Source organism: Bombus pascuorum, chromosome 16 (genome assembly GCF_905332965.1).
Source record: "Bombus pascuorum chromosome 16, iyBomPasc1.1, whole genome shotgun sequence".
NCBI lineage: Eukaryota > Metazoa > Arthropoda > Insecta > Hymenoptera > Apidae > Bombus > Bombus pascuorum.
Window position 1 is genome coordinate 3,134,035 of NC_083503.1, and position 27,644 is coordinate 3,161,678.

At 32.3% G+C, this 27,644-nt stretch overlaps 1 protein-coding gene across 4 annotated transcripts in view; it reads left to right on the plus strand.

The window, feature by feature from the left end:
* LOC132915243 (zinc finger and BTB domain-containing protein 12-like) overlaps window positions 1-25,953 on the plus strand; it is a 116,275-nt gene extending 90,322 nt beyond the window's left edge. For 2 of the 4 annotated variants that reach the window (XM_060975039.1, XM_060975040.1), the window contains 2 exons: window positions 2,952-3,066; window positions 3,589-4,350. In XM_060975039.1, coding sequence (XP_060831022.1) covers window positions 2,952-3,066; window positions 3,589-3,679 — 206 coding nt within the window. In that variant the 3' untranslated portion in view covers window positions 3,680-4,350. Of the gene's footprint in view, window positions 1-2,951; window positions 3,067-3,588; window positions 4,351-10,164 lie in introns of those variants that run through there. The other 2 variants (XR_009659809.1, XM_060975041.1) reach the window with 2 other exon arrangements.
* Window positions 25,954-27,644: the final 1,691 nt, after the last annotated feature.

Below are 27,644 nucleotides of genomic sequence, written 5' to 3' on the forward strand. Positions count from 1 at the left end.
ATTATTACATCTTATCGTTGTTTATATCATATGATATTTATATAGAATATATATATTATTATATTTATAATATAATTATAGTATATATTATAATATTTATAATATTATCGCATCGTTATTTATATTATCTGACATCTATATATATTATTATATATAATATTATATTATATGATATATATAATATTCTATATAGATATCATATATTATAATATATACTTTATATATATCATATAATATAATATTATATTTATAATAATATATTGTATATATGATATGTATTTAATATTTATAAAATTTATATTCTAGATATTAAAATATTATTAATAATATTGATATTATCTAATATATATAGATATGATATAATATAATGTTGTAATATATTAATAATATAATAAATATAATAATATTGATATATTAACATAATATTATATTTATAATAATATATTGTACATATAATATATATGTAATATTTATATTCTAGATATTAAAGTATTATTAATAATATTGATATTATATAATGTGTATAGATATGATATAATATAAATAACCATACGATATAATAATAATATGATATAATATCAAGATATAACTGAATTTAAATAATAATGTCACATATCAAAAAAATTATATAATATGTATAATATAATAATAAATATATACATGTTATTATCATATTATATCATATTAAGTGCATTATATCAGATTTTTAAGTTTCTCGCTTTGTAGTTATGAGATGCAGTAAAAATCAATTCGAATCGAGAAATATATACCGGGTGTCCCAGTACTGATAGTACAATCGAGCAACAGAGGGATCTACATAAAAAGATATGTCTAAAATACAGAATACATTTTTTTACATTTGACGCTTCATTTTCGAGAAAACTGACTTTGAAAATTTGATTACTATATGTAAATTTGGACAGTTACCGATTAGATACGAGTAAACCACTAGCGGGAGATTATTCCATCTGCGAAAATATTTGTTCATTTAAGACATCGTTTTCAAGGAAATAGAGTTTGTCCGGTATGCACGTATTTGATCAATTCTCAAATTTTATTTTTTCGGAAACGAAACTTTCTATGGAAAAGTTTTTTCCTGCATTTTTGACCTACTTTCAGTCGAATAACTTCCTGTCAATTATTCGTTTCTGTCCCGCTCGAAATTTAATCGAGTTCGACTACACTTGACAAACTTTCGGGATCGATCTTCTCGAAAACGAAGCGTCGTATGAAACAAAACAATTTTATTCCGCATCTTCGATTTGCTTTTTCACGTAAAATCACCTTCTCGCTGATTGTACCATTAATACCGGGATACCCTGTATATCATATCCATGAGTAGCATCTATGTACACTGGAAACTCCAGTATTCGAATTAATGGAATGATATAACTGATCAGATGAGGAATTGTTCGGATAATAGTAGTATCTTTTCATAATTATTTAAGGAAATTGCACTGCTTAGTTGCCTAAATTACAGCTGCTCGAGTACTCGAGAGCTAGTAATTAACTGTAAGGTTAGATTTAAGGTTAACCACAAGAGAAGATTGGTTTCTCGTTTGGAACATTATAGTTTCTTTATATCGAAAAGAACGGTAATTAGCTGGTTTAATTATTCGTAAGAAAAAGATCTAGACAAATTGAAGATTTACGAAGAATTTTCGAGATTTAACAAATTTCTACAACGTGTAGAAAAGAAAATTATCATCTGTTGTCAATTAGTCATATCCACCGAGCAAATTTTATAAGTCAACATCACATCTTTGTTCACCATTTTCTGCTCTTTAATAAATAAATCAGAGCAGTGTTTTAAACACCTCAACGCAGAAATTAAAGTATACAATAACAAAGAACTAGGTATCCTAACAGTTCTAACCAAAACGACTAAAAGTTGCAGTATAGGAGTTAGTAGATAAGTTTAACTGATTTCGGTTATGGATAATCGTTATGAATAACCAAAGTATTATTGGTTACCGATAACCACTATCGACGACAGAATTGTTTTAGTTACCGATAATCGTTATTGTAAGAATTTTTTTTGGTTACCCATAATCATTATACATAAGAAAATTGTTTTTGGTTGTCGATAACCATTATCCGTAACATAGTCCTTTTTTAAGTAACCAATAATTAATATTTGTGACGGAATTCTTTTTGTTTACTGATAAGTATTATCAACGGCAGAATTATTTTGGTTACCGATAACTGTTATGACAATTTCGTTTTGATTTCACGTAATCGTTATATATAAGAAAATTGTTTTTGGTTGTCAATAACTATTATCCGTAACATAGTTCTTTTTTTTTGTCACCATTGATTATTATTCGTGACGGAATTTTTTTTTTTGTTACCGATAACCTCTATCGATGACGTAACATTTCTTTTTGATTACTGGTAATCATAATCAGTAACGGAATGTTCTTTTCGTCATCGTCAGTTGTTAATATTAATGATAATCAGTATCTAACCTAACGGCACTAAAAACAAATTCTCTATTCGTTTTTTATATCCAATTTTCTTAACTTGTTAAATGGGTAAAACAGGTATATTCACTTCAGTTAATTGTTCGCTCGGTATGCCAAGTAACCAAAAAGGAATCTTTTATCGATAATGGATAATGGTAAGCAAAAAAAAATTCTTCCTTGCTAATGATTATCGATAACCAAAAACATTGTGATCGTTTATAATGACTGTTTGTAAGCAAAATCAATTGAAATAATCTACTGATTCTTATATATGCAATTTGTTTCGTTTCGGTTATAACTGTTATGGTCCTAGGTTCCAACATGGACGCCCTACTTTTGAAGTGGTAATTCTGTCCACGAAGGGCATAAAGTAAAACGAATGGAGGAATGAATGAAATATTGGTTGAATGCAGTGGTGATCAGTAGAATCGCAGTATCTAATTTTCCACATCTGGTGAAAATACATTTTTCATTGAAATTTTAAAGCCTACGTGACATCGAGGTTTCCCACAGTCGACGTGAGCAGCGTGAAGCAAGTGTTGGCTTACAAGTGCAAGGAGAACTCGACGGCACTCAAGATGAAATCTATTAGATACATTTGGTGAGTCCAATTTAATTTTCGATTTATCTTCTCCAATTTTTTTTTTTTTTTATTTTTCCTTCGATCGTAAACCGAGATTTTCAGTTATTGCACTTCATCAACGAGAACTTATTAAATTTTCATTCGAGTGTCATCGACGTTTGAAATGAAATGAAAATTTGCTTTTCGCACGACAATTATAAAAATCCATGATGTTAAAATAGGTATAGAAAATTATGCACTTTTATTTACTAGCGAAAAGTATTTTCTATTAATTATATATTTGCGAATATCGTTAATAATATTATTTCCCTACGATTCTGAATCATTAATCGTTATAATAGATTAAACCAGTAAATATGGTAGATCAAAACCAGTAATGGTTTAAAAAGCTGCTGTAACAAAAAGAACGCTGTGCGTTTGCATTTAAAAGTGGTATTTAAATCGTTTGCGAGGTTTAATACCCAATAAATGAAAATGTAAATTCTGGCACTTTTTGTCGGCGTAAGCCTTCTCATATTTGCATAAAATTGTTTCTTTCAGCCTGCGAGGCGCTTTGACTTTTAAATTAAAGATTCAGGGCATAAAGAAATGTTTTCCATTACTGAAAGATACGCAGCATTTACTACATTAATGTTCCGCAGAATTTTAAAAATGTTCCCTTATTCGGATAGGATAAAACGGAAATAATAGTCTTTCTAATAATCTGGTAGTTACAAACTTTTGTTATATCTTCAGATACACAATTTATATTTATATTATTTTTTGAGTGTACTCATTGAACGCGGTACATATATACAGTCCTAACTTAAAATTTTGTTAAGATGTAGACTTATCCTATTTGACATTTTGGTTCTAATATTGAGTATAAACGTGTTGTAAATAGAAGTAGTATAATTGAAGTTATTGTGGTATTTCATCTTTCTAAAACGATATCCGATCAATACTTGTTTGTTTCTATTCTACGTGTTACGTAACGTTAATTAGAAATTTTCTTATATAATACCTGATGGCCATATAGCAGACACACGATACAGGTATACCTAAACAGTGTTAAGCCGGTTACACGCGTAACTATATACTTTATATACTAGTATACTAGCAGTATACATATACAAAATTTCACAAGTATACACGAGCGTGTGTATGATAATATTGCACAAATATTTTCATTGTACGAGAAATATAAATATGTTTAAACATCCATACTTGTACAAGTCGTGTGTGTGCAAGTGTACTTTAAGCCTGTTGTACATGTAACTGCACACTTGAGCGGTGTACATGTACCAATTTGATGCACAACTATACCTGAATAGTATTAAACCGGCTACACACGTACATAACTGCATATTTGAGCGATATATATACGTACAAATTTATTGCACAAATATAGATGAGCGTGTATATTTTAATATTGTACAAGAATTTGAACTGTATAAGTAACATGAAAATGTTAGAATTTATATTGAGAAACTTAGTAGAGGCGTGACTTAGTTAACCCTCTGGTGGTAAGATTGCAAACTACTGAAAGCAGTCTAGTCAATTAGCTGGTTTATTTATATTCCAAACACTCAATAGCTTTTAACAATTTAAAACTTGTTTAATATTCTATGAAGTAGTCTTTTTTTTCTTTTCAAGTAGTCTTTGTTAATATACTAAGTTCTGTTAATTGGAGAGCTTGGAAGACTAACTGATGGAATTGTAGTGTTCTTTAATGCGACTATTTAGGAGGAAAAATTTAAATAAATTTCCTATACGACTTCTTAAGATTCATGAATTTTATGTCCAGTTCTATTTATGATTGCAATGATACTTACCTGATGGAAAAAAATCTTTTTTTGTAAAGTGTAATGAGTATACTCTTATAGATAGTGATACACTTTTGTCCATTGTTATAATTTTAACCGATGCACTGAAGCGGTCAATAATTTCCTCTTGACTTAATTTATTTTTTAGTTACACTGTAGGTTTTCGGTTCCCCGAAGAAAATGATAAAAGCGGACAGCGTCATTTTTACACACAACTGTACACACAACAATATATATTATTTTTACTTAATTCTAGAAAAAGTTACATCGCGTAAATTTTTATAATTACGTAAATAATTATACGACTGTTATTATACTGATCAATTCGCAGGCATTAAAACGAATTTAAAACACGTTCTGTACAACGTGTCCCTTTAAATATTGGTGATCGTATCGGTGATAGATACTCGATCTATTCTCGATAGTTCAATTTTTTACTACTAGTTGGCGTATCGAAATTCTCAGTTTCCTAATCATGTATTACCATTGCAGTCAATTTTGCCTATAATGTGCGTGTTTAATAGCGCATGCGTCGATATTGGTTGCCAACCTAACCGAATCCAAACCTTTTGTTTCTAGTTTTATATAAACGTATGTAAATTAGGCGATGTGATAAACATGTCGCCTATGTTTGTAGTTATGTCACAGATAGACACGTACCTATAGACATAATTCATTCTTACGCACTAAATTTATACACGTATACCGCTCAAATATACAGTTACGTGCATAGTGGATTTGGCTGCACTGGAGTATTTAGGCCTACGTCCATTGGGTCGTATAATACAACATGGAAAAGCTTATGAGTAGAGGAATCCAATATTGGTCACAGCTACTGCAAATGTAAACGTTCTATTCTATTTATATAAACTCTCTATTTAGAAAATATGGGTTAAAATGTGCAAACCTGCCAGTAGAATAGTCTGAGCTAAATCTAATTCGATCTGACAACATAACCCAACTCTACAGTAATATTATAGTAAGACCCATATAAAAACCAACGATATGTGCTATCATGAAGTATCATTTAACACACAGGGAAATATGTGCGATCGATGACTATTTGTCACAGTGAATCTACTTTTCAGTCGCAATATTTGTTTCTCTTCCACCTTTTCATTACAATTTGTCTTGTTCCATTTTTGGTAATACTTTTTTATCATTTATGATTTGGTATCATGCTAATACCAATCCTTTGTAGAATGTTGTTCCACGACTGTTGCTTCTCCATAATGTATTTGAATCCATGGGATGCTACTTACTCGTCCTCTGTTAATTTTGTTATTCGAGTGCTTTTATATTCTTCCTTTGTATCTTTTAATACAGTTTACTATCTCCTCGGACAGAGTTGGTATTTTTCTCTCTGTGGATTCTTATTTCTGGTTCACATGTACATAGTAACAAATACACTTAAATGAAATAAACTTTCTGCAAGAAGAATGCATTTTTTATCGCAATTTGACCTATATTTTCTGAATGGCATGTTCGCTGCTAGGATGGGGTGACCTTGACCACCTTTACTGGATTCCTCTGCTCATGAGTTTTCCAGCTCATTGGAAATTGGTTGGTGTATCGTATGGTCCAATAGAACTATACATTACAGTACTGCCGGTTTAATAAGTCCATCAATTTAGTTAAAAGAAAAAGTGCAAAATTTTTTGCTTGCTATGTTGCTGATTCTGTAACGGGTAACTGAATACATTCTTAGGAAACGTTTCTGCTGATCTACGTAAATACGTAGGTCTTTCCCTTTTGCAATAATCTTTCCACTATGATGCTTATTTATGGTATTTTATGATTCGCATATTTTTTGAAAATGCAGTCATGAAAGGAAGCTTCACTTAAATATCATATAATAAATGAAGAAGAAGAGGGAAGCAAAATCGACTTTTTGAAAATAATGCAACGAGATTCTTAAATAATTATTCGACAGCATTCTAAAAAGAAAAAAACGGTTCTTTCGTGAAAGGGTAAGAGAATATCGCATAAAACATCAGTTGCTTTTTTTAAAATAACATAAAATATCCTTACCTCGATTAAAAAAAAAAAAACAAAATTTAGATTCCTTCCATAGGTGGTCTTAAATTTTTGCACGTACCGTATGTTTGTATAATATCAATTTGTATAGTAGCGTAATTAAAATTACCTGTAAAAATGAAATTGTTAGTTTTCAATGGAAGCAAGTTGAATTAAAAATGAGAATCGCAATTTTATTTCTCAGTGAATGGAAAAACTCAACAGCAATATTAATTTGAATTAACACATTATATTTAAATTGATATTTAAACCATGAAAAATGAATTTGGTACTTTCCTGTTTTTTATTTTAGATTTTAATTGTATATTAGTGAAAGTAATAACTGAATTTAACAGAAGCAGTTACGATAAACGAGTTAATTTATATAATTTATAACAATAACTATTCTTTTAATTCACTCACAAGTATCACTAAAGAAAGCTAATCAAATTTATTTATAAAATGAGCATAAGATTTGCTGATATAAAAATATGAATTTTCTTTATTATAATTTTTTAGAAATATTATAATTATAAATATTCCAAAAATTCCGGGAAAATAGCATTTTTTTCTAATCATTCAGAAAAATGAATCAAATTTTCAATGAGTATTTAATCATCCATCTGCTTACTGGGTCGTTTTCGACCAGTAATTTTAAGTCATTTTTCATTCTTCCCACATTTCTGTTTCAATTTTACTTTGTTTAAAACGACTGAGGTAAACGAGGTAACAATAAAAACTACTGGATGATGTTTTAGAAGCTTGAAAGAGTCTTCAGAATTTTTTTTGCATCTTTTAAAACACAAAAATTTAATAAAAAAATTGCATGGATTTAAATGACCCGGCATGGAGATGAAGTCAGTAAAGTGAAGATGAAGGATAAATATATTATTATTTATATTAAATAATACAAAAAAATCCTATTAGCTTTTTTTACTTTATTATTATTCACTTTAACTGACCGTTTAAATTACGTTTATTTTCCCTTGAAAAATCAATAGTTGATTTTCCACTACATGTCACTACATTCCACTACATTTCCAATTATATTTACCAATAAATGCAATTATTGTCGCTGAACGATTTGCTTATACACATGTTTACACACGTTTCTGTAAAAAACAGGTTAATACGATAATTTCTATATTATTAGTTGATTATCGTAAATGGGCATCAAGTAAAATAAGAAAAATTAACGTTTCCTAAGTGTTTTCCAATGAAAAATTAGTATTCCTTGCAATTAAAAATTTTGTACACATTCAACTAATAGCACAAATGTTAGATACATGAAATGCCCAAGACTATTTATATCATATTCTATTGCAGTAATTTAGAATTTATGCTATTTCTATTCAGAAATTCTGTGAAACTTCAGACTGTTACATTAATATTTCCTTAATTTAAAACGATAGGTACGCGTTTTAATTGAGTTCAATAATCGCATCCCACCATTCAGAGGAAGTTATAGTTAAGACTGTTCTTTCTTTCTGATTAATCGTAAGCTTTTTAAAATTAATTCCTACGTATCGCTCGTGATACAGTTAACTAATTTCATTAAGGAATCTTGTGCAGTAATTAGTTTAGGATCCAACGATATTAATTGCAACGAAGAATGCTTTGAAACGAATCGCATTAATCACGCTTGTATTACGGACAACATGAAGTACTTGCATATATTGGATGTTTCATAATAAATGGGCAACATTTGAGGGACAAATTCAGCATCGCTAAAAAAGGAAAAATAAAAGATAAAAAAGATTCCTATAATACCGTACAATATATACAATGGGTTGTTAAAAAAAATGTCCAAGAATTTAAAGGCTTATACTCACTAAGAGTATTTTTTATTTATTTAAAATTTTAGTAGGTGCTGAGTATACGATTGATTTCAAGTATCTCCACAATTAACCAGTTAACTGTTAACGCATTGTTCACACTATATACAATTTTTAAATTTTGTATTTGTTCGTTTTATTTCCTCTTGGCGTCTAAATATTCAAAACATCCTAAAATTTACGAATATATTTTAGTGTTCGCAAAAATTGCAATTTAAACAGTATACGACGAGTATACTCGTCAAAAACAGCTAATTGGTTAAAAATCCAATGGATGGATGCACTGAAATGCAAGGTAGTTACTTTTAGCATCTCCTACGAAGGTAATTTGATACGAAATGACAGAATGTTAAACTCGCTATATCTCGTAAACAGTAACTCATAATTTCTAGTTTTTTAATTATTGGTAAAGCAATTGTTTCTTGCATGTACTTTCTATTGGTAGAGACCTATAAGTGAACTTTAAAAATTTACCACGTGAGGGCAGTTGTGTTGCTATTGCATCATCACGAAACTGTAACAGTTTAGTCGAAAATCATACTGAAAAATATAATTAGAAGCTATCCAATCACCCAAATACTTTCACAAACGATACACAGCCGGCCTATCCTGAGGAGATTAATTTAAAAAACATCGAAATAATTCAACAATTTAAGAAAAGGTAGGGGAAACATATAACTATAAATTGTAAATTAGTACAAATTGTGAGAGGTTATGCAATGATATATCGTACTATTCTTTACATTTAATACTACATATGTATAATAGGAAATAATTAATATTCGAGCACATTAGTCCTCGCATTTCCCACATGCGTTTCACGTATACCAACCTCCAAGCTTAAAAATAATTCTGCAAAAATACGTTATATAAAATTACCGAATGTCTCCAAGACAAATTGTCATTTTTACAAAGAAGGTATGGGAGAAGATAACAATTCGTGTTCCCTAAAATAGTGACTTTCGGGTATTATTATTATCAGTATTTTTCTGTTGTCGAATTAGGTGCTGAATCCGCCCCTTAAATATCGCCAATTTATTACGAAATACCGTGTATATAATCTTTATGTATTTCATGAATGTCTTTTATATATGTTCCTTAATACTATAACCTTCTATAATATAGGTATCTACACTGCCGACCATAAGTACGTATTAGGACACATACTCGTTATATTTATTGAGAAATTAGTGTAACTAAATTTACTTCATTTAGTAAACCTTATGAGACACACGAATAACAAAATTTCTGATAAAATAACTAGAAAATAAAATCTGTGGTAAACAGTCAATTTATACCAAATATCAGCAGCTGTCCTAACATATACACGTACTTAAGGCTGGCAGTGTACCATAAAATATTTTACACAAATGTTTTATTAAATATATGTAAATGAAAGGATACCAAAACAGGGAAAGGAAAAGGAGGAGTCTGGAAGGGTTGATAATATTTGTTCGCAGTGAGAGACAGGAAACAGAAAGATCACCAAGGGCAAATCCCGAAGATAAGTGAGAGGTGGTAGAAGTGCGTTGAACGTGCAGCCATAATCGAACAACTTCGCAACGTTCAATCGAATCTGGGGACTTCTTGCGGCTTGCGACTAACCTTCTTGCTTCGTCCTCTCTCGGCATCGACATCTTGAAAATTACCATTTTCGATTAAATTGGCTCGCCGTTTAATCTGGCCGTGGTTAATATGTCACATAACCACTGAATTACTCGAAGGATTCGCTATTGTTAAAAAGTTCAAGAACTTGGAGGGATCAATGCTGTCGTGTTAATTCAAATAGGCGTATCTGGTCGAAAGGCGATTTTGAGAAAAGTGTCTTTCAATATTTAACAACCAGGCATCGATTTCACATACGTCCGGGATATGAACTGTTATATCTTCAGTTTTAACGCAGATATGACTTTCTTATTTGCTATACATACAGGAAAACTATTTTTCTGCTGCCTGACAGCAATGACTTGATTTTAGCGGAAATTGCAGATATGCCTTTTTGACGTAACAAAGGCAGAATGGCAAGATTGATATTTTACCTTCGATGAAACAATGCCGAGACTATTTGGACAGTTAAAGCCGTTATAGGATCAATTGGTTGATTGCTTCAGAATATCAGATTATTATGGTACATGATGTAGTTCAATTACGTGAAGAGTTGAAAAATCTTCAAAGGTACGGGAAGAACGTCTCTTTGAGAAAGAACGTGACGTCTTAAATCGCGTAATTTCCAAATTTCCATAATTTGGATCATGTCAAGGTTGTCCTTATGCCTTAAACCGCCGTGTTTTAAATTAGCACCGCTAGGATCGGTTGAAAATTATACGAATCAATGATATTACCTTCGTAAATTATTATTCGTTTAAAAAAAATAATTAAAACATCCGACTATCGTTATTAATAACCGAGCCTTAAATTTATCAACTCCAATTTCTGAGTGTTGAATACAATTCGTAAACGAAGAGCTGATAAAATGTAAATAAAATAACGAAAAGTATCGTGAACTTAAAAAAGAAAAAGAAACATCTAACCTAACAGCGAGATGTTTTTAAAGGGAAAAGCGGACGCGGCCTACTTGATAGAAAAATCATCTTTGAAACGGATTTAAAAAAAAATCGATCTTAATAACGAAAAAAATCGTAATAAATGATATAACTTGTATAGGATCAATAATTAGAAATGAACAAAAAAAGAAAAGAAGTAATTTCGTTAGTAATAAACACGATCGTTTGTTATGAACGAAAGACAATTTTGTTTATAATTCGCGAACGAACGTAGTGGTAGTAGCAACCTCTTAGGATGGAATTCTATGAAATGCAGTAGAACCTCAGTTGTCCGCACTAATTGAAGGATAAGTATGTTCGAATAATAGAATAGTTACTTTCCTGATGTTCATCCTCGAGAAGGTGTTCATCTTTGAACGTTCATATTTGTCCTCTGTATGTTTCAAGAAAGAACATAAACTATAACAATGGCGATATAAATAATGAAATTAAATGAGATGTTCATCTTAGAAAGCTCACCTTTGTTCTATATATTTCAAAAATGTAAATATATATTGGGTTGAATAATAAATAATATTGTACTTTTTGTAAAAAGAGATAGTCACTTTGTGTTTTTATTGAGAAATTTTATTCACCAACATAGTGTCCGTTTTGGTCCACAGACCAAATTTTGCCATCATGTGGACAATAATTCCACTCTCCCAAAACTCATCTTTTTCTGCAAGGAACATGGACATGTGCATTTTGTAGGCCCCCAAAGAATCGACATTTTATCACTGAATTTTATAAAGATCTGAACAAATGACGATTTAGGGATATTCTGTGAAGATGAAAAGATGTCAGAGAACATCCCAATTGAATTGCCTCAGCTTTTGTCGAGTTTGTGACGAGACGTGTGGTCTCTCATTGTCATGGTGAAAAATGGCTTCTTTCTATTCGCTATTCCTGACCATTTCTCCTGGATATTCGCCTTTAGCTGATCCAATTGGTTACAACATTTCGTAGAATTTATAGTCTCATCTTGTGCTAGGTGCTCGTAATACACTATTCTCTTGCAATCCCATCATACACACAGTGTGATCTTCTCAGGCTATAAACTTGGACTTGGAAGTTGTTAATGCAATTGATCTCGGCTTAGTCCAATGCCTTTTCCGTACAACATTATTGTAGGTGACCCATTTCTCATCAACTGTGACAATCCACTTTAGAAATGGCTCATTTTCCTAACGTTTCAATAGCGAATCACAAGCCAACATTCTATCCGCTGTGTTTCTTCCTGGCAATTTGTGGGAACTTAAATGCCATATGAGCCGTTTAATGCAAAGATGGTGTAAGCTGATTGAAAAAAGTTGATTACTAGATAACGAGGGATAAAGTAAAATTTCTGTGAGAGGTCGAATGGCTGATTTTCACATATTCTTCTATCCACCGAGAAACTAATGAAGAATGAAGGTTATGCTTTCAAGCTGTACTGTTACAAAAGATTCATTTACACTACTATTGCAAGTTGATGTAAGTGATTCCGAACGTTAGATTCCGCTTTTTTCAACATCTCAGTAATCTGTCTGCTTATCAACAGTCGATAATTTGTCATTATAAACTTCGACGGTTGTACCAGGCTGTTTCTCATCGCATACCGTGAAATCTCGTAAACAACCATTCTCATCACTTTTACACTTACAGCATCATCATCTTGCACATCGCAAATCTTTTTTTGCCGTTTGTGTGGTGCTTTTTAACGGCATAATTTGCTCAATTATAAGTTTTTTAGTCAGAGGCGCCATCAGCTGACTTACGACCCGATTTGTGAGGTTAGGAATACCGCATCGTTACTTGAGGACAACAGAACGCCAGGTGGCGTGAAAACACGACGTTACTTATTAACCAACCCAATAACAGCAATATTGATACTGAAAGTAAATATGACCTGTTTAGCTGTTTTAGCAGATTTCATTCGGCAAAGTTACATTTCTTTTCTGCATAGATTATGACTAAGGACTCAAATATTATAAAACGTCGAGGAATATCATTATTGTCATTATATTCGTTTCTCAATTAATTCGTTATTCGAAACACACGTAACATCAGCACGATGACCAATAGAAGAAGGTTCGTCGCGTTGAAACCATTGTATTACGTCGGGGCTGTTGCAATAACCGAAACCTGGTATTGTGTTCAATGCAGAAAGAGTCTCTTCTACGTCTGTCGTAATATTATCTTCCACTTCTTCCTGTATGGTGTCTTCAATGTAATTCACTAGTTTTCTCCATGCTCTTCTCAGTGTTACACATCTGATGCCCAACCAAGCATATGCCATCTCATAACTGCAATCTTGTAAACCTAATTGCTTGTGAAGTTGTATCGTTTTTGCCAGTAGTGTCGTTAGTCGTTGACAAAAATTCCTGTAAAGGAACTTCTTATATGATGAACGTGTTAGGATAATGGAACGTACGGGTAATAGGAAATTCGGATGACAGGGGTTCGGATGATCGAGGTTCTACTGTAATTAGGATGATGAGGGCGCAGTTTGGATTAACTAATTCTTAGTTAACTTTCTTTGCGAAGATAACTGTAACAGAGGTTATGTTTCTTTTTAACGTAACATTCAAAGAACGTACAACACGCAGTCGAAAAGTGTGGTATTAATCGATTTCAGATTAACAAACGAAAGAGGAAAAATTACCTGCTAAAGTAGCAAGCTGTTCAATAGAAATGTCACTTTAATTACTTACATGAATTTTTATATCTTTATTAATTTACGAGGTAGATATAACGATCGAATTGCAATTTTTTATTGCGTGATATTGACAAAATATTTGATCGTAAAATTGAAACATTTTTTTTACCAGATATTATGATATGCTTGAATTTTGCAGTTCAATTTTTGACCAATCTTTTTCTGGGATATTGTCTGAATTAATAGAATTTTTAAACTCGCAATTGGGCCGAGTTATGCAGAAAGTCATCAGTCCTCGATGATCTGCACTCGAGTTTTAGTTTCAGGATTTTAACTGTAAAGAAATAGCTTTATTTCCGTTGAATATATTTTATTTCCTGTTGTTGTTTTACCATTTTACCATTTTCAATGGCTTATTTAGTTAATATATGGTTTGGAAATTTTCTGCAGAATAATTATAAGCCTAAAATGGAACTATGGTTGCAGTAGTTTTAATAATGTAAGAGTTGTTTTATGAGTTGGTAATCTTTTGCAAAGTGAGCTTCACAAAATTATGGGATCCGTGATGCGTTTAATTAATCTTGCTGTCATTTCGAGGACTGCCAGGTTTCTGCGTGACTTGGCTTAATGGCATCGTCGTTTGTTTCTTAATTTGACAAAGGTATTTTAGTAAATTGTAGTTTTTCCTCGCCAGTCGATAAACGTACCAAGGGGTAATTGTAACAAGACGTTGATTACTATTTTTTCGTCAGATTTTACTAGAAATTCTCCATCTGTGTAAACTGAATAACGAAAAAGGTAAAACAAAAGGGACAACTACCCGGGATGTGAGGGTAGCAATTTTCGTATAGGAAAACGCCTAAAGTTTAAACAAGTAAATAGATAAATAAACCGAAAAATTAAAGAAATGAAGAATATATATATATATATACATACATATAAATATAAATGAAAATAAATAAACAAACAAATAAATTCATATGTGCGTATGTGTGTGTATACAGAGATACGTATATGTATACAAATGCATACGCACGCATATAATTATATTGAATTATTATTAACGAGAATAGATGAGAACTTATATATTATTTGTTGGGAGAGCATATATTATACGATATTTAATATATTTAGGATATTTATTTGTTGATTTGGTGATAATATATATATATATATATATATATATAACATAGAAAAATATATATATATATACATAAATAGGTAAATAATTTTTACAAGGCCTATGACAGGTTGAAACAAATGAAACATGGTATTTCAACGGGGAAAAATCGATTGATCACTTTCGCGGTTTTAATCCGGATTATTTTAACTTTACCGCTTAATTCGTTGTTTTAATCTGAAGCAATTAGAAACTCGAATTAAATAATAACATTTGATGTATATACAAAGTTGCGCGGTATCCTTCTCCTTATCGAGATCGATTCGACTCTATTTTCTAATAACCTAACCTCAACCTAACCTCAATCTATTTTCTAATTTCTGTTATACAGGTTACATTGAAAATGAAATTGATCACGGAATTAATTAGAAATTGTTATTTTATCGAATTTGTAGTTCACTTGCAGTGTTGGGCAAAACTTTGTTTAACTATTGAGCAGTAAATAGAAAATTCAAATACTGTTCGAATTGCGAGTAAAAATGAAATTTCGTAGAAAATGGAAGTCATTTGAACAATGCGAGAAACAATTTGTCTATTGTTTCTTATTTACGAATGAAATTTTATTTTTAGTTTGAACTTAATTACACGATAAATGATAATATATAAATAAATAATTTTCGGTTCTTGCTTTGTCCACTTGCTTCTGAAACTACTCACCTTTCGAATTAATTGTCAAAAAGCCTGTTTAATTTTGTCACAACTAATGAACATGATTAAAAATTACAAACTGTCGTTTACAGTAATGTTATACTTGTTGATAAATCATAAATAAAAATAACGAATACAATTGTACCTGTAAATAACAGTTAACTCGATTACTTTAAACAATGCATTTAGAATTGTCCAAATTACAAATAATTTATCTCTGTTTTTCATTCGAACTTTCAAATAAACAATGCCTCTGTAAATAATTATTTACGCCAAGATTTATTCAATGATGCTCAACATTGTTTGCAAACGAACAATTAACGAAATGTGCAATTAATTGTTGTTCGATCGATCGTTAAGCAAAGCCTATGGCAGAACGTCGATTAACTTCATTGCGAGGCCTAACAGATACGAATTTTAAACTATTAATGGAAAATATTTCGTTCTTCAGTTGAGTGGCTCCATCATCGGATTTCGATAATCCTCATGGGAAAACAATTTGTTTGAAAGATGAATCGATCTCGATAAATCGTTTCCAACGTGAAATTATTTCTTAACTGTTTTATTTAAAAACTAGAGGTGAAAATACATCTCGTGTTAGCTATGGTCTTTTCGGAAGTTTCTTGGAAAAAATTCTTTCGGACACGGCATTAATCGAGCGAGTGCTCGATTTACTCCACTTTCTACGGTTTCACATGTTTATTAATTTTTTGTTGTCATCGAAAGTAATAGGTGATTTTAAACTGATATGTATATAAATGTTTTGTTAAAATGTTATTATCAGTTATATATGTAGATGAATGGAATTTCATAATTTTATTTAAACGTTAGAGGCGTTGTGTAAACATTTAGAGAAAATATATTAGTTCGTTACGAGTCTGTTAATTTTATCGATGTCCGATTTCTTTAGCTGCAGTAACAAAGAATATCCAACATTTGCATTATTCATAGTCGTTTTATTATATATTAATATATATATATAGATATATACATTAATTTAATAAAATATATCGATCGATCGTGTTGTATAAGTGAAGAGGAATATCGATGATAAAATATTTGGGAGGAAATTTTACATGTAAGAAAATGAATCTAGCAATAAATTTTCTAAATTAGCGGTTAGTGAGTGAAATTACCGTGGAAGGTTCGCAACTTTGATCGTTCTCGGATGTCTTTATGTACTGCGACTGAAAATTATCGATGGGAATAATTTTCTTTGATTAACGAAAGTTGCCCGTAGAATCAGATGTACATCGGTTGTCGATTAAAACCAGTTTCGAGCAATAAGATTTTGTATACAATTTATACAAAAATTTAGAAACGATTTTACCGAAACTGAATAAAACAAAATTGTTCGCGTTGTAAATTCGTACAGTCGGAAACAAAAATAAAAAAAAAAAAGAAAAAAAGAAGAAAACAAGTGGACAAGTGGTAAAAATGGTTATCAATAAAGTTGAAAATAATATTGATCTTACATATATTTATTTACGATTTTATATAAACACCTGCCTAATTTATATAATATACCTATATACACGCATGTATATATGTACACATAAGTATACATGAATGATCTAATCGATGGTCGAAATTGTTATTTATATTTTCAGGAGAGCAAAATCTTTTAACAAATTGTCAACCAATTGCTAGAGAACAAAAATAATAGTAGTAGAATTTACTGCACTGAAATCTTTCTCATTACTTTTTGGACACACCCGGTATTAAACATTATTCAGAAAAAGAAAAAAAAAGATATATATAGATATATTATAAAACACTAACAGGTAATATGGATACATAACTACTACTGCAAATTGGTCAGGGGTACTGCACGTTCTGTTTAAAATATTCTGCAATAGAAAATATACCTGCAATTTGTGAAGTTTATGTTATAATCTTTACTGATACTTTCCAATAATTTTTACCAAATATATTTTATCATATCGCTTATCCAATGGAATATCAACATCCAATGAACTCAACAAGTTGCCAATTGAATTATTTGAGGCCTTGTTAATAGTCACTTAAGCAACTGAATATTTGAATCTTGAAGTAGCTTTTTACTTTTCTTGGCCATGTATCTGGGATCATTTTCTTGTTGTAGGATGAACACTTCTTTGAGACCAATTCTTAAGTCTGTCACTTTTAAATTTTCTTTTGTTACATCAGTGTGCTTATGTGCATTCATGGCTGTATTTATAGATACTAAAACACTAATTTGATATGTCATGAGAAATTCCTTTATACCAGTGCTCCATAAACTTCCTCCATTCCCATTTTGTCTGGACAAATTTGACACCATCTCTGTTGTGCACACAAAAATGTATACAAAGTATACATAAACATTCTGGCATCTCCCTCTTGCGACCAGCTATTGAACTGTTGGCTCATCCTTCATCCTTCTTCTACCAGATAGGTAGACACGTGGTAGTACCATCTTTGTTCTATTTATTCCGTGGTATTGTTCTTGATCCTGCAGTTTTCGTCGAAGTATATTTTTGCTTTTCCTGCAATTTTTCCTTGCACTCACTGGATTTCACTTGAATTTGGCATTCGTGGACAATTTCATGATCTTTTTCTGCGATAGCACATTGTCTTTATCAAATAGTATACAATGGTATAGGTTAGTATATTTCTTCGACTATGCCTTTTTGGTACACTATGTATATTTTGAAGCAATTATATGGCCACTTAATTGATTACGACGATCAGAAGCAACCTAATCTTGAACCTGCAATCATGGTCTCGCCATTTTTGGCATCATAGTATTATTTGACAAATAATCCTATTGTCGCAAAGAATTTTTTTTAACTAATAGGTTTGTTCAATCGACCACATTTAAGAATTACTTATATTTGATGTCCTGAATAACTGAACCGGAAATGTCCTCTTAATCGACTATCTTGTTTGTCAAACACGATTTTCCACAGTCTACTTATTCGCTATTCTTCTGCTTGTACGTTTATATTTATTATAGGTTTATTAATTTCAGTTATTGATTAAGAGGATATATTATAAATCAGATTTAAACATGAAAGATTAATACTATTTTAAGCTTTATCGAACACTGTTTCTCCCATTTGTCCACTTTTGTTCCTGACCGTATATTTACTTGCCGTTAGATTTTTCAATAATAAATTTTTCCAAATCATTTCGCTATTATCTGACAGTTGCTTTCCATTTGAACTTGATTAATTATTAAACGATTCGATCGATTTCGACGTGCATTTCGTTTCCTCAATCAACGTTCACGTAACTCGTGAAGGAGTGATTATTTTCTATCGTTAGAGTTCTAATTGTTAAACTTCTGATTAGTTGTTTTTTATAAGGCGAAATAATTTGTAAATAAAATAATAATAATAAATAAGGAGAAGAATAATAAGAATAATAATTAGGAGTAACGAAAGACAGAAACTTTTGTGATGGATGGTTACGTTAGTAACGGATAATTAACAAATAATTAATTAGGCTAAACTTTATTTTGTCAGACCAAGGATTATTGTTTTTGTTTCTTGCAATCTTGTACTTTTCGTCCTGTGGAATCTGGAAATGCAGCTTTAAGGCGCGGGAGCCACTAGTTCAAAAGTTATGACTGTGTAAAACCGAGTATTTTTAGGTTATTTTATACCTTCCTTTGACGCCATATTGACTTCTATACACGATTCGTCCAATGAGTGTCGCTGGTTGTGAATAAATGCACGAGAATGGTGACCAGCTTGTGGTGGGGTTTTGAATCATGAATATTGGATTATTTATTAATTATCAATTAATTGGGTTATTTGTCAATTAGGTTCAGGTTATTCCTTAAGTTAGTCGTCCATTTAATAGCACAACAGTGATGTAACGACATTTGGCTGCTCATACGTCTTCAACACGTGAGATTCACACCTATCGTCCACTTTACAAACTGTCAAAATTTACCAGCGTATTAGCATTGTACCTTGATAAAGGGAAAGATGATAGAAAAAAAAGGAAGAAAATATTGGGCACACAGAAGTTTGAAATTACGAAGAAGCGGCGGTAAATTTGATGCACTGTATGTGTAAACAGATAATTGGAGATGTACAAAAATTCCATCGATACTCTCCAACATCAACAGCACGATATCATATATTATTAAAAAAAAAGAAAGAAAAAGAAGTAGAAAGTGTTATACAAAAACGAAATATAAAATTTGGAGTAGCAATTGACGTCCGTAGAAAAATTGACAGTACGTCTAAGGCAGATGCAGGACAATAAAATCCTATTTACGATATGTATAATATACATAAAATTAAACTAGCTGAAATAATTATGGGTATTGAAGTGATTAAACTAACCCTGTTCGTCACCAATGCATTGTCAGCAATGAACCTAACCTAAATCCAGATTACTATCTAGACGATAGGGAGAACCGTCGATGCTGTGCTGTTGTCGTTAAATGGACAAACTTCTATGAAAACGCGTAAAATATGTAAATTATGTGAATGCTACTGTTGATGCTAGTCTGATGCTGTTAGATAAGCCACGATCCTTGTACATGGCATTGGGCTGGGATCATTGCTACTAAAGTAGAAAATTTTGTATTTCACTGATCTTCATAAAAAACAAAGTTTTTAAATGGGATGGGTCAAAGATGTATTAATTTCTTTCAAAAAAAAAAAAAAAAAAAAAAAAAAAAAAAAAAAAAAAAAAAAAAAAAAGAATTAATCTTCAGCGAAGTTCAGTTGAATCCTCATCAGTGCAGGCCAATCGGTTGAGGAACAGAAGCAACATGGCGTCAATAAAAGGACATGCAAAATACTTTTGCAATGCTGATAATTTGTTATCCAATGAGATTTCTCGCCTTAAAACTCATATTTATCGAATCCTTCGTGTGGAAAATAGCCAGTCAGCAAAAGAAAAAGAAAATAATTGTCGATCCTGCGAAATAAAGTTCAGCCGTTAATTAACCTATCTCGGTAAGCTTTAATTATTGTTAATTATTGAATATTAGGTAACCGATAAATTAGTCATTGATCAACGAGCTAATTTACTTAGGGCAGAGAATTCATGGGACTTTTATTCTAGAGAAAATAGAATTCGCGCAGAGACGAATGTGTTGGTCAGCTGGCGAGCTATTCCTTGTGATTTGAATGGGGAATAACGGGCTGGCTTATCGTATGGTTAAGCAGTTACCGAAAATATCTTCTCTCTGCTCTGTGTCCGCCGTGCAGCCATAGGCCACATACGCATAGATGCACACCAACAATTGGTCGGCAAGATTAAATAAACAAATAACAATCTGGATTCCGTGAAAACGCGATTCTATCAGAGCGGTGGGTCGATACTGGGAATCAGCGAAGGCAACGGTTTTAATTAATCGGTTTTTGTCGACCGAAATACTCGAACGTAAATTCAAAACTCGATCGAACATAATTGAAAGTAAAAACTGAAATGTTTCTCGACTATAGTTTAGAAATTTATTAATGAATTTTAAATTATCGAGAGAATGTTGGAAAGGCGGAGGGGAGGGGGATATAACTTTTTTTCGACCTTACAGGTAGGAAACGCGCGATTGTTTCTTGTTGAACAAAAGGGCAAAAAAATGCCGAGGGGAAAATTGGGAAATGGGGCGTGTGTGCGTGTGTGAGAGAAACAACAAGAAATTTATAAAGATATACGAATAATCTAGATACCAGATAACGAGATGACATACTCCATGCCTTACATAGAATTATCTAAGCCTAAGTAGATGTATCTATATAATTAGTCATATTAATTGAGATAAATTACGAGAACGTCATGGTCAACAAAGAATCGAGAAATCGAGCATATGCACAAATCAGTTTCCGGGGATAGATCTTCGAAATTAGAAGTTTTATCTTCTTTCCTTTCCTAAGTGTTTTCTTCAGATTTAACAGAATAGCTAATTGATGTTGTAACGTATCACGTTGCGTTAACAGATATGTTTGTATACTTTTTATTTTTCTTCTTTTTTCCCCTTTTCTTATGATTTAAGATGGATATCAGAAAGATCGAGAGTGTTGAAGTTTGCACGACCTGGGTTGTCGCTATTCACACTGTTACACTTAGACGTTCCGCCGGCTTTGCAGCTTGTTTCCTCAAGGCTGAAGTGGAATTTACACGGTTTCACTTTGGACGAACACGGCCGATGAACGCTGCTTTCATCCTCGAATGAGCAACAGATGGAAACAAGTTCATCTGCCATGTTCCTCCAAAGTGAACCAGTGTAAATCCGCCTTAAGTGTAAAGGCCCATATACACTTGCAACATGTTGCATGCATCGAGTCTTAAGTTTCATGACACGTGTTACAATTATGTAATTAAGTCTCGACAGATAGACATCAGAAGCAACTTGTATCGATACAGGAACCTAACCAACAACACAATAATCCAATCTTAGTTGGCGACCATAACCTCATTGGGACACAAGTTTCAACGTGTAGAGGGCATCGCCGACTTAATTTACTTAATTTACAGTAGATTCATTATCATCGTATTTTTGGCTGAATTTTAAAGCAGTAGATGTTGAGAAACAGGGTGATCCATACGCAAATAATTTCTATAATCGATCGATTCGTTCGTTTTTAGTTCCATCAACAACGTGAGGTTAGAAAACCTGTTTCATTCAATTGGCCATTTTCTTGCGCGTTTCTTTTTCGATTTCTAAGTTTCTATCTTTTTACAACGAACAGACCTCCTATTGTCGATGACGGTACTGGAGTTGGAAAATAATCAGACACGTCGAAACGCGCGTTTTAACATTGGCATCAAGCTATAAAGTGAGAAGAATCGACAATGTAGAGGTGAACTGAAACTGAACAGATTTCGAGAAACCTAGACGTCGACGCATCGAAACATGTTTCAACGTGAATTTTAACGGTGTGGATAGCGATAGAAGAAATTGTAAAATTCTGTGATTGTATTTGTAAAAAAAAGAGTGTTACTTATTGCCTTTTTGCAATTTTTTAAAAATTCCTATCGTATCGTACGAGCTATGTACATTAATTCTGACTGATTAATTCTGATTCTAATTAAAGGTATATTCGAAATTGAAAATAATCGGGGGATGTTTCGAATGAGAAGAAAAACGAACTTTATCTCGAAGTTAACGAGAAAAGGGACGATGAGAAGGGTTGTGATTTAAAACTCGTGTGATCGTTTAGAGGAATATTTTCATCGACGATTTACCATAAACAAATGCACGATAGTTGAAAATATTTATATACCTTTAGACTCCAATTGTTACTTACAAAAAAAATCGTCGATGGGAGGTTTCGGTAAACGAGCGAATTGGTCAATGTGATCCGCGGGTTCGTTGTTGACCGAGCATTTTTCTTAATGAACTTACATCCCTAATTAGAGTGGAAAGTGGCGCTGATTAACTGGACATCACCTCGGAAATTGAAAACTCGCTGGATTCTAAATTTTGTTCGTACGGTGTTTGTCGATAGAGCTAAGATTCTCGTAAACATCCGCGAAAAGAGATGTATATTTTCTCTTCGAGCGTTTATATTAAACTTCGTCGATTTCTCTTTCACATCGTATATTTTCACTTTTAACTTGATCCATTAGTTGTGTACATTTCTAAAACCGAATGACTTAACAACTTCCTGAATAGCGTCGTTGGCAATAAAAATTAATAAATCTGTCGAACGTGAAAATAAAGCGTTTGTAAAATATAATCGTGGCAAAGTTTCCGCAGTAAATTAAATTCGTCGCAAGCGAATCGATAAATTAATACGCCTCGTATCGGTTAATCACGGATTATCGAACGCGATGTATAAGTGATGCGTTAATAAATATATTCCTTAAAATACTGATTTATTTCCCCAAAGAAAAACTTCTATATAGTTACCGTGTGATAAAACAGATAGAGATAATAAATATTTATTAACTATAACATTGTTTATTTATACGAAGGAAATATTTTAAAATCCTATTCTTTAATCATTAATTTATTTCTTTATTATTAATTCAAGTTCTCTGATATACTTAATCGCAAATAACATACGAATGCGTGATCGAGACAAGTCACTAGTATGAAAATAACGTTGAAAGAAACAATTTCTTTTTTTTTTATTTATTTATAAATAGATGAACATATATGATATAGTTAACCGGGAACGAACAATTTATGAATTTTTTTATCGTTTATTCTGTCGAATGTCAGGTATATGAAATTGATTGAAAATTGAGAAACTATTGTGGATGACTTATTTATTCCTCTCGAATAATTAAGTGAAAAGTGAAAAAATTCTCTTTTGCCTTAAATCTTTGAACGTTTCTTTCTTAATAACGAAATGCGATTTGATTACTATCGAAGAACTAAATCTACTACTATTCATCTTATCGATAAGAATACTATTATTTAAGTAAAGGATATGTAGACATTCTGGAAATGGTTGTTCACTCGCATGTATATCCGTATAAGTTGATTGCATATACCGGTGCTTCTCAGCCACGTGATAAAGCCAATTTTGTGTTTGAAATTCTTGCAGTAAAATTCAATGTCCACCTGAATCGTTGGTTGAGAGACGCTAGCTCGACTCCTCTCCATTTTACTGCTACTGTATTTTCTTATTTCTCGTAGCAATGGAAAATAAAAAATTTCCTGAAGAAATTCTATGATTCAATGAAAAGTCAGGTAAAACTGTTGTTTAGGGGATCCAGGACGTATACTATATGAGTGGCCTTCGAAAGATTTTAGACATTGCTCGTTGTTCCTTAAAAAATTACGAGGTAAAAATTGTGGGTCTATTATATTTTGGTTCACATTAATTAGGGTTAGAGTTAAGTTAAAATGCTCAAACCTAACCTGAACCTAGTTATGACAACGTAATTAAGAGACTCGTAGTAATTCTCACGGTTCACCCACGCTTTTATTAATTTCTCCATGGCATTTATGCGTTTCTTCCTCTGATACGAAAGAGGTTTAGGTTAGGTGATGGCTCAAACTGCGCAGCCAACAATGAAATTCCTAAACTAAATCTAAACAAAACTTTAAGTGTGGGAATATTAGTATAAAACATGTATATACATTGTATATACACATACAAACGTAGTTTTTTAACGAACAACGAGACACGATTATTAGAACTTTTCAAAGGTCACCGAAGAGAATTACCTTGATAACATATCGTTCTTTCGCTGCAACAATGACGTGGTTCAATATTCGTAATTGTTGAGTTATTGGTACAGAAAAAACAGCTGTTTCTTGTACTTTGTGCTGATTGAGTCGTGCAAGTGAACTTCGAAAATTCACCGCGCGAGGGCAGCTGTGTCGCTATTGCATCACCACGACACTAGCAGTTCAGGACATTCAAATCTAAAATTGTGATTTTTAGGTTATGTCATTGTTTGCAGCAAACGAACGATATGTGAAGGGCAAGATCATTGAAGATGGACTGCCAGATAGCAGTTTTACCAGAGCTAGAGTTATAAAATTGCGTAAAAAAAAAAAAAAAAAAAAAAAAAAAAAAATAGAATTGGTTTGAATAACGGAAATTGTAGCGATATTCAGAGAAATTGAATGGAGTCGAAATATTTGCGTCATATGGGTGTACTGAGAAGCTTTATTTGCCGACAATTGGTCAAATACTTCCATCAAGTTTAGTTTGGTATTATATATGTTGATGCTACTGTGAATTAAAGTGTAAACAGTTACCTAGAAATTCTACGGGCTATCGACGATAGAATTAAACTGCCAATCTATGTTGCAAAATATTTCGTGCACATAAGTCTATGATAATCTGTACAACGAAACGATGTGATTTTAATAATTACATTACGCGAAGAATATTTTGCAAGATATGGCAGTAGATCGAAATATTGTATCTTTCAAACAAACTTGTGTATTTATCTGTGTTTTTTTTTTTTTTTCTATTTCTATCGTCGAAACGGCGATACAAAGCGTTTTTGGACTTATCCGCATGAAAATTGTAAAAGCTGATGGATAAGAGGAATACAGGACGTAAGAGTTGATTTACGTAAGAGAAGAAATAATAAACTTGAAGTGATGGCGATACCGATGGTCTTCTCTCGAAAGCTAAAAATGTAAAAGAAATAGGTACCGAGAGGAGCGCCCGCGGTTGTGATAAGCTACTAGCTAAGTTACGATTAGTAGATTTACTAATTGATTAATTAGATGATCGTCCTAACCGGTTAGTGCGGCTTCATTGTCCTGATTTGTTGTTTGTCATTTCCTTTATTCTTTCCTGTGTTATTTTTAATAAATTCACGGATTATTTTGTTTAAATGCCTGTCTGTTTATTTATTTATCCCCTTTTATCGTTCCTTTTTAATACCCTTAAGCGTGCGCGACGAAACACCTGAGTTGAAACATACAGTAGAACTCCGTTCATATGAACCTATCGGAGAACATATTAGTTTATATAACCAGGTCGTTGATATGGTAGGAATCCACCATTTCTCCCTACCATCTATGATTTTTCGTTCAGTTAATAGGAATGTTCATATAAGAGGATTCCACGAAACATACGCTCTCGAATACGTAATAATATCGCAAATCTATATCGACTGGGATAAATGGAAGTGTGTCACATAACACGTGCCCCTACCGTTTATATCCTAAAGGCGCGTATGCACTGACACGGTTCATCCACATACATTGCCCGCCGATAATTATCAAAAGATGTATGTAGGCTGCTCTACAATTGGAAATTTGTTGGAAATGGAACACACAGATTGTCGAAATCTATCTTTGTACAAATATAACCATCACCAGGTCCTTGCAAGTCCCTTTCGACAACGAAGACGAGTACACTAAACTTTGTAAACCCTGAATTTTAAATAATAAATACGTACGTATGCACTGTTCCGGGGCCGGATGTCATAAAAATATAAATAATTAATATTATAACGATGAAAAAATTTGTCTACGCGTCTGTGGATAAATATCTGCCAGTGTGGTCTAGGCTTTAGCTTAAGCGCGCACTAGTGACAATTTGTCACGCGATAGTCTTTTCGCTTACGAGAAGGGCATTCGTTTATACGGACGTGCGCGCATTTGACGACACGACCGTAGAACTTTTTCGTCATTACAAGAAGAAGAAATGGAACTTTTGATTAATGCGACTGAGAGTGACAAATTGTCGCTAATGCAGACCTATCCTTATTGGTAGACGTTTACATGAGGCCCGATGCAGACGAGCGACATTTTTCGGCGCGATGTCGCTGTGATCGTATGTCTCTGGCAGAAAAAATTGGAGAAACAACATCGCGCGGACAAAAGTTACTCGTCTGCAGCAAGCCTAAGTGGATTGTCACTTGACGACAGTTCAGATGAATAGGAGCTCAACTAAAGTTCAGATAACCAGGCAGTGCTAAAATTTCGTTCATATAAACGGAGTTCCATTGTAGTCAGCGTAGTTCTTGGTGAAAATGGCGAAAATGGGTTTTACCTCATTTACAAGAGAACTTTCGATTTGTGGAAAAAGGGCGAACGTGGATTCGGAAACTTCTCAGTTAGAAGTACGCGAAGATTATCGACAATAATTTTGTAAAGTAATTCCCTACAAATTGGGGAAGGAGCAGTTAACGATCTACCGAATCGGGAAGTTCTTCAAAGGTTTTTTGTCCTCGATCATTTTCTTTTTTTTTTGTTTCTAAATAAATAATGGCGCAACAGTAACAGCAGTATTAAAACTACGAAACACATCGAATTTCCAGATAATAATCGTTAAGCATACATATGTGAAGGATAAAATTTCAACATATATATGTACCTACTACATCTACATACGCGTTAGGGTAATTGCACCAAATACGATAAAATAACTGCACCTAATATGATACAACAACTGCATCTGATTTGTTAGGTTAGGTTTAGCTTCCCAAAAAGAAAAACATGTTTTTCTTCGATGAAATTAACGTCAGAGCATGCCAAAGTTTATACACATTCGTATATTAATAGCTTTTTTATCAACT